Below are 12,558 nucleotides of genomic sequence, written 5' to 3'. Positions count from 1 at the left end.
TCTTTACTTTAATGGCAAACATACCTGATTTGTAGTAACTAATCTTTACGTTAACTTTTATACTGATATTTACACACCGGATGTGCTGTCAGAGTGCTGTGATTGGTCGATACGAAAATACTAACTTGCATGTTCAAGACAACTGAAACTGACTGGCTGTGTTTCAGTGTTTCAGTGCTTCAGTGCTTCAGTGCTTCAGGACACAATGGAGAAGATTTTATGTGATGTCCACGGTAAGCATCAATAATTCAATGATGCTTAATTGTTTTTTTATAAAAATCTAATGTTAAATATTGTGTTTAGTGGCCAGAATTCATCTTTACAGTGTTTGTAATGTGCATGACAGGGCAAGCTAGCTAACTTCCAGTGAAAGAGAAAGATTAGCTAGGACATTGGCACATGTCCTAGGACATTGTTTATGGTGTTTATGGTGTTAATGTCATGGACAATAACAAAGATGACTTTCTGGTGAATAACATTCTCATTTTTGGAAAATTTTATTTGCACAAATCCAAGTATATGAAAGTGAAACCTATAAGTTTAATGTGTTTCATTCTGAGTTTCTTTCTGACATAAAAGCTCTTAAAGTCATGAAAAACAAAAATGCATTGAAACGTCTTAGTATAATAGAAGAATATGAATTACAGGTATACAGCCCCATAGCCCTTCATTTAATTTATTATTATTTTCATGTATAATTTTACATATTTGTTTGTTCTTGTTCTGTATGCACCTTGTCCTTTTACTCTAATGCAATGATCTATGAGCCATGTTGGTTGTAAATCTGAATTTGTTCAATTAAAAAAACAAAAAAACCTGTATGATCAGCTACTAAACTGTATGATTTGGTAATAATAACTCTACTCTCTATGTCCCCATACAGGCAGCCTGTGTATGCTAAAAACAGGTGTTCGAGATGGACCAACTAAAGGCAAAAGCTTCTACGTCTGCGTTGACAAACAAGGCTGTGATTTCAGTCATGAGGCCAGGTAAACATGTCCTCACTGATCCCCCTCTGTGTCTGACAACTTAGAGAGGATTTGGGAAGGCTTTGGCGAGAGTGGATCCAAGTACCCACCACTGCTGTGATATGATTATTAATCCTTATTATTGTGAAATAAATCTACAGTTTCATCAATTAAAAAAAAGCCTTGGGAATACTGTAGTCCAACCCAGAAGGGTCCAAAGATGTAGCACCTTAAAGTGGAGCTGCATGAGATGAGACCTCTTATATTCAGTTATATACAGTTTGCTTGCTCATTTAGTCTTAACTATCTTTTAGGCATGGCTTTCATGGTATTAATATCCCAATCATTATCAATTATTCCACTCATATCAACCATTACTTCATACATAATAATAATAATGGCACAATTGTATGGCAAATTATAGATTCCATTTCCAACTTTTGTGGTTAGGAGAGATTTTGCACAGAATGGTATTCCTGTTTTTTAATTTGCATTGTTATTATTATCATCTCCTCCAGCGTCTCACCATCCCACTGCCTCCAACATGAAGATTCAATGGTGGACCTCCAAGCTCTCAGCTACAGTCTACAGCAGCAGAGCCACAGGTTGGTTTCATGGTCCAAAACAAGAAATGCAAAGTCCTTACTGTCGATCTTAAAGCTTTCAGAAAATGAACAGTAGCAAGACTGACATAGTCCTGATAAATCCAGATATTTGAACTTGCCAGTCTAACGCAGACTTTCAGTAAGTGTTTAAAATGCTGAACTTATTTCTGAGTGTCACAATCATATCGGAGTTTCTAACATGGGAGTAATGGACACAATATGCTTTTTTTATTGGCGCAAATGGTCCCCATCTGTAGATAATATGCACTGATAGCAAATCATTTTGTGGACCCCCTGACAGAGTGCCATGGACCCCACTTTGAGAATCACAGCTCTAAGTGACTTCACATCTTTGGACCTTTGACTCAAAGTGCATTCTCCTTTTCCAGGTTGTACTACAGGTGTATCGCGGGTAAAAAAGCTGGCCAGAGGTGGTGTGGAAACTTGCCCTGGACTGCAGTAAGATAGCACCCGTCACAGATTACACCATACACACCCTTAGTCTCCTCTAGCACAGGGTTGTCTTCTTCTTTGCCTTGTAAACGCACTGTGGGCATACAAGCCCTGTATTTTGTTATTTTTTGCCAACCAACCTGTTCATGTCTGAGTGAAGTGTGTTTTAACCATGAAAGCAATATTTTTGATCTAATGAAGATCTATATTTTTAACATAACGCTGCTTCCTGGGTGTGTATCCCTTAACGGCGTGACTATATGACTATAGAGATATAACTGGACATATATAAAATGTACACTTAAGTCACTGACCATACAATGACAGCATCCTCAGTTTGAGTCCAGCCAGGAATCTCTGTTGCATGTCACCCCCCATCAGTCTTTCCGCTGTCTGTCCGCTACCCGTTTTTTAAAATGTCTGTCGTCCGACGTCCTCCATCATTGCAGCCGCCGGAGAAAGAAAAGAGAAACCCTCTGTCGGACACCCAGCTACAGCCCTCCTGCCTGCCGCCGGTCCGGAACCCCTTTAAAGCCCCCGACAAGACAGACAAGGACTCTGAGTGGAGAAGGATGCAGCGTGGTGGAGGTGATGAGAAAAGAAGCAAGGAGAAAGACAGCGAGGCGAGTCACAAGGCCGAGGGACGAGAAGGTTATCAGAAAGAAAATGTGGAGAGCGTCGGTGCAGGAGCGGAGGAAGAAGAAGAGGAGACAGGGAGTTCAGCGGTTTCTTACCGAGGTAAACAACTTCCACCGGGGATGAAGTTAAAGAAGAGAGTTTCACATGAGGAGAGAAACAGTCCCAAAGCCGGCAGTGTGGAGAACACAACGGATAAGGGGCAAGACAAGACTAAAGAGAACCACACCGAGAAGGGCGGAGTAGAAAAAAGGATTTCTACCTCCAGTGTCCAGGCTGTTCCTCCAGAGAAAGTGAGTCAAACCTCACAGGATCCTCACAAGGACTCGCCCCAGCGACCAACCCTGGTGGAACAAACTGACCCTGCTGTAAAAGAGAGCGTCTCTAAATCTGCACCAAGTAGTAGCAACCCGACTTTCAGAGATAACACCAGAAACCCCACATTTACCAAACCAACACACTCAGACTACCGTCAAACTGGTGATGATGAGGATGAGGATGGAGATGATGATGATGAGGAGGATGATGATGATGATGATGTAGTGGTGGTTTCAGTGAAACCGGCCACTCAGAAAACTCCTCCTGTCTCTGCTGTTCAAAAGCCCCTGACCACCTTCGCTGGGTTCCAGCCAGCGTCTAAGGTCAAAGGTCAGCAGGGCGATCCCAGAGTGCTGCACAGCGTGCTCACCGCTCAGCTCCAGCAGAAGAAGGTGAGTAACTGTGACAGGAATGATACGCATAGATAAGCCGTAGATAGCTGATGATAGATGATAGATGCACCTTTTTATGGTACCGATTAGAGCACAGAATTCTGATCAAGATATCTACCTCTAACGTACACTACCGTTCAAAAGTTTAGAATCTGCTGCCCCAAAAGCTTCATTATAGTCAGATGTCTGAGAGGAACACTCCGTGTTTGAATGGTGTTTCATGCTTTCAGCTTGTAGAAAGTCCTCTTTACAAATACGTTATGAAGGGTTTGTTTTTGTACATGGAGAACAAGTTGGTACAACTGAGAGGGCAGAAAGAGACGTTGATCCCTCTGAGCAACACTTGAATCAGAATAGAAGAAATCAGCAGTCGTTGGTAAAAGAAACAGGAAGCTGAGCATCAACATGTGAGCAGATTTAACCAGGAACAGGTTCCTGTTTCCGTCTAGTAGTAGGGTTAGTTTATCTTCTCTGTGTGTCCATGTTTATCCGTCTATCCAGTCTCACCCGTCTGTTTCCTCCCGGTAAGGCGACTCTGTCTGCGGTGAACTTGGCGGCTCTGCCAGATAAAGGGGAGCGGTTGAGGACTCAGGTGAAAGAGCTGGAGGACACGCTGGACTCTCTGAGCATCACTGCTGCTTCTCAGCCCGGTAACTCCCCCCACTGTTCAGGAGGAATAATAATAACAATATATTATTTTTTAAAGATGCCGCTGCATTCTACTGCTGTTAGTGGAGATGAATGTGTGATGACAAATGTCACGAAGTGAAGAACAAAGAGAAAATGAAAAGCTGGTTTTACCTTTCAGGGTCCCAGGGTGGAGGTACCAGCGGTGCTGCCGGTCCAGTTATCAGCCAGTTTAACCCATTCGGCCGGCCGGGCGGCACCATCCTGCTCCCCGCCCCCCCAGCCCCGGGTCCCTCCAGAGACCAGGCCTCCAGCAGCTCCCTGGGGCTCCAGATGAGCCAGGGACACAGCCAGATGTATGGAGGTAGGCTGAACGAGGACGTGGAAAACATTTCTCTAATTGTTTGGGGTTTTTCTTTTTACTTTATCAGTTTTATTTGAAGTATTCAAACTTGTGTATTTGAATCTATCTGAAATCTATGATGGCGTATCAGGGCCCTTGTAGGTAAAAAAATAAATAATTATACGGAGCCGGAGGAGGGGGGTAATATCCTGAGAAAAAACTCTAAATTCAGAGATTAAGGTCGTACATTTATGAGAAAAAACTCTCATATTCTCTGAGATTAAAGTGGTGGATTTATCAGAAAAAAATTTGATTTATCAGGAAAAAAAAGATATTTTTCTGAGATTATAAAGTCAAAAATCTGCGAGAAAAAAAGTCAGAAATTGTGCAAAACCGTGGCAACGCCAGCCGTCGTCTGAATTTTGTTGGTCCTAAAGAAATGTTCTTATGGTGAGGATAGTCCTGAAAGATATTTATACACGTTTTCTGTCATGTTCTGTCATGGCGTCTGTGGTTTGATGAGTTTGATCCAACAATCACAAATGTAAGACTTTATAATCTCAGATAATATCAGAGTTTTTTCTTAGAATATTATTCCGGATTTATTTAATCTTTCATGCGAACACCCTGACTCTCCGTCCCTCGTGTTTCCAGCTAACCCACAGGTCCAGTCCTTCTACGGAGGCAGGATGACGTCGGACCGTCTGCTGGCGGTGAAAAATGCCACCTGCGAGACCATCGACCATCTCCACAAATCCATGGAGTCGTGCCCCGACACTGAGGCCGAGACTGCAGACCCCAAGGGCATCAAGGTTACACCCTCCTTCAGTTTCTCATCAGTCCTTTACTCAGAATATCTGACAGCACTAATGAGAGTCTGACAACAACGTCAACGTCAGGGAGTGATTTATTCATTGTTGTCCTCTTTTGATTGGTTTACTATTATGTGACTCTAATAACATAGTCCTCTTGTGATTGGTTGGTCAGGTGACGCTCCTGGCCCATCAGAGGAGAGCTCTGACCTGGCTGCTCTGGAGAGAAAACCAAAATCCCTGTGGAGGAATTCTGGGCATGTTCACCTTTACATGATGTTTATTAAAGAGGTTCCAGTGAAGACTGATGAGAAACCTCGATAACGTTTTTGTTTTTAAGTGTAATGTGATCAGAACGTTACAAACCGTTTACCTCCAGTGAACGGGGAACTTCTTAACAAGGTGTCAGAGAAGCTTCAAATCATAACTGTTTTTTCTTCTTCTTGTTCTTTCTGGATCCAGCGGATGACATGGGTCTGGGGAAAACCCTGACCATGATAGCTCTCATTCTGTACACGAAGATCAAGAATAAAGAGGAAGAGAAGAAGGAAAAGAAGAAGCCGGAGGACTGGGTCTCCAAAGCTGGTAACTTAAACCTTTTTATATTTAGATGAGATGATACCTCCTTTATCTTGTCTCAATAATACTCAACATAAAGAGTTCTGATCAGTTTGTGTATTGATCCTCCAGACTCCAGCCTGGTGGTCTCTAAAGGCACCCTGATCATCTGTCCCGCCTCGCTGATCCACCACTGGACGAGGGAGATCGAACGACACGTGAAGACGGGCAGGCTGACGGTGTACCTGTACCACGGCCCCAACCGAGAGAAGAGTGCCAGAGTGTGAGGAACCGTGCACACATTCACACTCACACATCACTGCACTCTCTAAAGCTAAAGGTGCAGCAGTCACGTGGTTCGTCCTCTCCCACTCATGTAAACCTGTCGTTTACCTGAGTCATGTTCAATAAATGGTTTTTGGTTTGCTTAGAAAATCGAGACGACCTCTAGTAAACGGTCTTGAACCGGTTGTTTTGTTCCGCACCAAAGTATGATTACTGCGTTCACAACCGCCCAAACGAACCACATCAGGGGTTGAACCGCACCAGAGTTTGATTAAAACAGATTAAATGTTGTGAAAGCGCCCTGAGACATCAACTTCCAGTCCAGTTTAGAGGATTGTTGAAGCACACACAGCCAGACTGAATGAAGTGTCCTCTGTCCGTCCTTCAGGTTGGCAGATTATGATGTGGTGGTGACCACGTACAGTTTGGTCTCTAAGGAGATCCCAGTCCAGAAGGAGGACGCACAGATGCCCAGCAAAGATGATACTGCTGTGGTGAGTAATATATATTAATTATGACATAAAGCATGACGTGATTACTTGTAAGATGTGAATACAGACATACAGTAGCTACACTGAACGTGCTAGCAGCTGATTCCAAAGACTGAAATACTATCAGACACATGTAGACTTCATCCCGCGTTGTCTTCCTCAGACGCCACGCTCTGCTCCTCTTCTGCGGGTGACCTGGGCCCGGGTGGTTCTGGACGAAGCCCACAACATCAAAAATCCCAAAGTGCAGACGTCCATGGCCGTCTGTCAGCTGAGGGCCGGCGCCCGCTGGGCCGTCACCGGTACGCCCATCCAGAACAACCTGCTGGACATGTACTCGCTGCTCAAGTAAGAACACCGAGTTAATGTATAAAACTCCTCCGGGACGTCCTGTGACCGCCGAACAGCGTCAGAGAAACACTGATTTTTAACGCGAAGCTGCTTTATTCAGCGTTTTTTACCGGTTTTAATCAGCGGGTCCGTTTGGTTTGGAGAGGAGGAGACCTCTGTGGTCAAAACCTCCTGAATGATGAACACTGAAGGAATCCTAACTGGGAGAAGCTGACTGACATGAAGACAACAACTCCCATGATCCCACGCTGCTTTCACCAAACGCTGTCTTTTGTTATTGTTTTGGTTGAGAGGGTTTCTGTTCATCCACCTTCTGTCTTTGTCCTTCAGGTTTCTGCGTTGTTCTCCGTTTGACGAGTACAAAGTGTGGAAAGCTCAGGTGGACAACGGCTCGAATAGAGGCCGAGAGAGACTCAACATCCTGACGAGGACTCTGCTGCTCCGACGGACCAAAGACCAGCGGGACTCCAAAGGAATACCTCTGGTAGGAAAACCTCTATCCTTATGAAAACATGACATTGTCAAGGCCACAGCCTTTGTCTTTGATTTTGTATTTGTATTCAAACATCAACACACACTCTCCATCCTGTCTGAATAAAATATTGAATGCTTCAGGTGTCTCTTCCTGATCGGACCTGCGAGGTGCATCAACTCAAACTGTCCCAGGATGAAAAGGCGGTGTATGATGTGGTCTTTGCCCAATCCAGGTAACACAACAACTTGAACTGAAAACACATCCCATATCCTTTTATAGTCTTTTATATTGTTCTTTTTTGACACTAGAATGATGATCTTTCTCTTTTCCTCCAGATCTACTCTGCAGAACTACCTGAAGAGACACGAAGGAAAAGATGTGAAAACGGGAAACGCTTCCACTTCCAATCCCTTTGACAAAGGTGAGATATCAGCTGGTTGTTTTTCAAGTCTGCCTTGTAAATCAAACTCTTACTAATAGTGGTGTATCTAAAGTGTGTATGTGTTCCCTCCCCAGTAGCCCAAGAGTTCGGTATGTCCCAGGCGGACCCTGCTGTGTCGAGTTCCCAGCAGCCCCAGCAGGCGTCCAGCACCGTCCACATCCTGTCCCTGCTGCTGCGCCTCCGGCAGTGCTGCTGTCACCTGTCACTTCTCAAGAAGGTACGTACTGTACACACTCGCTCTGACGAGGCTCAACAGTTTTATCTTTAATCAAAACAGCAGCACAGTAACAAGCTCTGATTTCCTTCTTCCTCTCTCTGCTCAGACTCTCGACACGTCGGAGCTGCAGGGTGACGGCATCGTGTTGTCTCTGGAGGAGCAGCTCAACGCTCTGTCGCTCTCCTTCGGCCCCTCGTCATCATCGGACCCTCACCCCACCGACACCGTGGCACTTAACGGCACCCGCTTCCCCTCACGGCTGTTTGAGGACGCCAGTGAGAGCACCAAGGTGGGCGACCGTTCACTGCTCAGCATCCTAAAGTCACAAAAAGGTCACGGGTTATTTCAGTTTTAGCTTTCTCTGCTACACAGTTTAGAAAAGTCTAAAAAAAACACACCACAAGTGAACAAGCAGGACATCCAGTTTGTATGCAACACAAATAAACAGGTCAATCGACCTATAGTGCCGCTTTCTCAATCCTTTAAAAAGGACTTAAATTCCCCCGTACAGTAATAGTCAGCTCTGACCGTTTCAGGTCCTTCTGTCCATTATTCCAGGAAGAAGGAGCAGCGTATTTAAAAGCTTTTTTAGCCTAACTCCGTTTTAACCTTTGGGACCAACATCTGTAGAACATTGTGAGAGCGCAGGCCATCTTGATTGCGGGTTGTGCACATGTATGTACACAGATACAAACTCCAAGGAGTGATTTATATATAAGAGCCAACCAATGTAGAATTGGCAGAGATTAAAATCTGTTTTTGTCAAGAGGACACGGGGAAATATACAACATGCACGGTGAGAAAACTTTGATATGTTGGAACAACAAGTCCATGTTTATTATTACAAAAACAACAAATGAACTAATTCAACTTTCATTTTTCCAGATTGCTGCTATTATCTCTGAGCTGGAGGCAATCAGACAGCAGAGTGACGATCAGAAAAGGTAAGTAGTTATATTCTCAATCTGCTTCAGTTTGAGTTATTGTTTTATTCTTTCAGCAAAAATCAACCCATTCTTTTGGCAGACAAATGCAGCTGCCAAATAATGCCACCGGCAAATCAATCTCCAAACCAGATCCACTCAGAAGCAGATAGAGTTAAGGGGTTTTCATGTAAATGAAATGTGGTGGAAACACACCTTTTCTCACCCTAATGTTTCCAAGTGGTGTTATTGTTGGCGCCGCTGTCGTGAAGACAACCGGATCGGTCTTAACGCAGATGGCATCATTATTCTACACCCTATACATGGTGTAATCAACATTTACTTCATAATAATAATAAGTTAAAGCAAAAACAAATTGTCAATTCCCATTTTAAATTTTTAGGACCGTCTTTAAGGACCTCATCTGCTGAGGAAGATTATCTGTCCTTGTGATACATATTCACTTTCCTCACGCACCTCTTTGAAAGGACTATACATTAAACTGAGCTGTAAACTACCAACATCTGTTCACTGCAGTTCACCACATTAAATGTCCCCATCATCATCATGGTGTCTCCTCTCTGGGGATGTGTAGCGTGATCGTGTCCCAGTGGACCAGCATGCTCAAGATTGTGGCCGTTCATCTGCGTCGGATGGGCCTGAGATACGGCGTCATCGACGGGACCGTCAACCCCAAACGCCGCATGGACCTGGTGGAGGAGTTCAACACTAACCCTGACGGACCGCAGGTAAAGCTCACCCCAGACTCTACCTCAACCTGTTACTGCTTTAAATGAATTAGGTATGAACACTAGACTACAGTTAAACCTTTCACAAATATTCTCTTTTGCTGGTTAAGGTTTGTGTACATCAGAAATGTTCATGGAAGAAGGTTTCCACAGTTCTGCTCAGAATACATTTTCAGAACTGGCTGTAGACTAGTGTTGTGAGTAAATGTATATATATATATATATTTATGGTTTTCTGCCGAAGGTGATGCTGGTGTCTCTTTGTGCTGGAGGGGTTGGACTCAATCTCATCGGTGGGAATCACCTCTTTCTCATGGACATGCACTGGTGAGACTCACACAACAAAACCACAACAGTATTTAACAGCTGATGTTTGCTTCCCTCTGCTGGATGCAGCCAAAATAGTCAAAACTACAGTGTTGAAGCCAGCGCTCTAGATTGAAAGCCTGATATAATAGAGTGCATGATTTTATGCTGTAATGGCTGTGGGATCAAAAATTGTGGTTTTAATGGGGACATTTTTGTCCATAAGGGGTGTCTGTATTTTGGCGACACGGTTTATTATAGACGTTGCCAAAATGTATGCCATATACGTTAACACATCACGGACAGAAGACACAGGGGAGACCGTAGCTCCGGTCTCCAGGGACGGAGTCTCTGCTGTACTCTGCTCCTCTGCTCCTCTGCCTGTCTTCACTCACACACCGCGCTCGTTCTCACTCACTCTTTCGCTCCACCTCTCACGTGCATGCGCGCACACTCCACACTGCAGAAGAGTTAGTTTAGCTCTGAGAATATCTAGTGAATGTTCAGTGGACGTTTGTGCAGAAATAACTGCTGCAGCTCCTCCAGACCAACAGAGGTTTCCCGTGTCTTGTGAAGTGACGGGGCTCCGCAGAGAGAAACGTTATCATCTCCGACCAAAACTCCGGTGTCTCCCCTGTTCCCTCCGGCCGCGGTCGGGAGGCTGAGGCGGGAAAAGTCAACACTAGGATCAGCATTGATTCATGGAGAGACCTTCGTCTGGTCAGCTAACATTACTGCCAAGCAGATGAAATATAGAGTGATATTGTGCTTTTAGGTGACGTGTGTCGTCTCACTGTTTTGAGTGATGCTCGTTCATGTCTATGTAGAGCGAGCACAAGCGCCAGCAACAGGACGCTGACTTTCGTTGACTTAACGGCCACAGATGTCGCTGTTAACAAACAATTCTGATTCTTACAAACAGTCCCTTTAAGAAATGAAATACTGCTACATCTGGTTGCATTTTGCCAGCGTGCTTTTCTGGCTATTCTGACCCACAATGTGCAGAGGCTATATGAGCAAGAGGGTCAAAGTTCCAGGCGCCATGTTATGGTGAAGTAGTGCTACAGTATGTCCCAACTGAATGCATCCTGCATGCAACAGTACGTACTTTGTAAGGGCAGCTGCAGTACGTCGTACTAAAAGTAAAAAGAAAAAGTATGCGATTTGGGTCATCACAAATGGATTAATGTGAGATAATCTTTGACATGTTCAGCGTAAGAATGGTTGAGTGTTTGACCTCTAACCCCTGAATACTCTGACAGGAACCCAGCCTTGGAGGATCAGGCCTGTGACCGGATCTACAGAGTGGGACAAAGTAAAGATGTCACCATCCACAGGTAACGAATCAGCGGGACATCCCATATGCGTGTTTGCATATTATTATTTACATCATACAACACTGTTGCTAAAGGGGCAGTATTGAGACAAAGTATGTAATGAATTAAGAGTTTTGTGTTTGTGTGTTTCCAGGTTTGTGTGTGACGGCACGGTGGAGGAGAAGATCTCCACGCTGCAGGCGAGGAAGAAGCAGCTGGCCCAGAACGTGCTGTCGGGAACGGGAAGCACCTTCACCAAACTCTCCCTGGCTGATCTCCGGATCATTTTTGGTGTCTGAGATGGGAGAGAACCAGACAGCTGTTCATACTCATATTCAGGAAATAACAATAAATGACCTAACTCTAAGATGCTAGAGAGCTTATTTTCCACCGTGTAATGACGGGTTTCTTTACAAAATGTTATTGAACTTAATGTACCTTAACATTTTATTTCAGACTTTCCTTTACTTCAACTATTTGTCCCTAATTTCAGAACTGCTATTAGCATCTCTTTACTCATGTTATAGATACATGTTGTTTTAACTGATGATTTATTTTAACAGCATTCATTCTGAAACTAATATGTTACTCCAATGCAAAACTGTTTACTTTAAAGACCATCAGTTTCTCTTATTTTATTTATTTTTTAAGAGGCACATGAAGCTGTTTATAGAAGAGGAAAGCTTGAGTATCTTAGTTTTTATTAATTTTTTTGCTCTTTAGCCGTTAAGAAGCGGTTTCCTCTGACAGCCACTGCAGCACTGTTGTGGAGTTACACTAAACAGCATGATCATTTTAGAAATATTTGAGGAATTTGTAGCTGGATGAAACAGAATCTGCAGTATCTTTACTTAAAATGTTGTATCACAAGACAATCAGGTGATGTGCTCTTTTTTGTGTGTGGCAAATAATTATGTAATATTTTTAATTGTATGTCTTTCAATTTCTTATTATCTTATTATGTTAACTCACAGGGACACTCTGTCAAAGTTATATTCATTTCTGATTTATGCTGGCTCATTATTGGTGTGAGGCAAATATTTCTTTCTATTTGTGTGTCACCCGCTGGAGTTTATTTCCTTTAAATATGTTTTTAAATCCCTTTAAGTAAATATTTTAATAAATGCAGATGACTCATTTCATGTGACTGCTTGCTGTATAAAGTCATTTGAATAGTAACTTTTGATTTATCAATTCAAAATGTTGGGAAATCATGTCAAAGTGTACTTTAATTTGCTCCGGCTTGTTTGGGTTTGATGATTAAATCAGAACAATTTACTGCTTCCAAAAA

General features: G+C 43.4%; 1 protein-coding gene across 2 annotated transcripts; it reads left to right on the top strand.

The window, feature by feature from the left end:
* Positions 1-87: 87 nt before the first annotated feature.
* On the top strand, positions 88-12,558 carry ttf2 (transcription termination factor, RNA polymerase II). Of its 2 annotated transcripts, none has more exons than XM_074657861.1 (23): positions 88-233; positions 884-989; positions 1,487-1,573; positions 1,963-2,032; positions 2,476-3,372; positions 3,902-4,022; positions 4,181-4,363; positions 4,997-5,154; positions 5,330-5,411; positions 5,617-5,739; positions 5,845-5,995; positions 6,386-6,491; positions 6,652-6,836; positions 7,170-7,323; positions 7,455-7,546; positions 7,650-7,735; positions 7,834-7,973; positions 8,080-8,262; positions 8,859-8,917; positions 9,492-9,645; positions 9,890-9,972; positions 11,214-11,288; positions 11,422-12,558. In XM_074657861.1, exons 1-23 carry the CDS (start codon positions 206-208, stop codon positions 11,564-11,566), a joined length of 3,468 nt encoding a protein of 1,155 aa, XP_074513962.1. In that variant the 5' UTR covers positions 88-205; the 3' UTR covers positions 11,567-12,558. The 2 variants fall into 2 exon arrangements, with proteins under 2 accessions (XP_074513962.1, XP_074513961.1); XM_074657860.1 differs by having other exon boundaries at positions 7,831-7,973.

This window comes from Sebastes fasciatus, chromosome 14, assembly GCF_043250625.1.
Source record: "Sebastes fasciatus isolate fSebFas1 chromosome 14, fSebFas1.pri, whole genome shotgun sequence".
Lineage (NCBI taxonomy): Eukaryota > Metazoa > Chordata > Actinopteri > Perciformes > Sebastidae > Sebastes > Sebastes fasciatus.
This window is presented reverse-complemented; position numbering and strand designations above follow the sequence as displayed.

What these genes read in the sequence shown, in the direction of transcription:
- ttf2 (XM_074657860.1), top strand. Translation starts at nt 206, where the DNA reads ATGGAGAAGATTTTATGTGATGTCCACG. An exon ending in GATTTCAGTCATGAGGCCAG is followed by an intron (nt 990 to 1,486) that starts GTAAACATGTCC and finishes CATCTCCTCCAG; the next exon opens with CGTCTCACCATCCCACTGCC. An exon ending in ACTCCAAAGGAATACCTCTG is followed by an intron (nt 7,324 to 7,454) that starts GTAGGAAAACCT and finishes TGAATGCTTCAG; the next exon opens with GTGTCTCTTCCTGATCGGAC.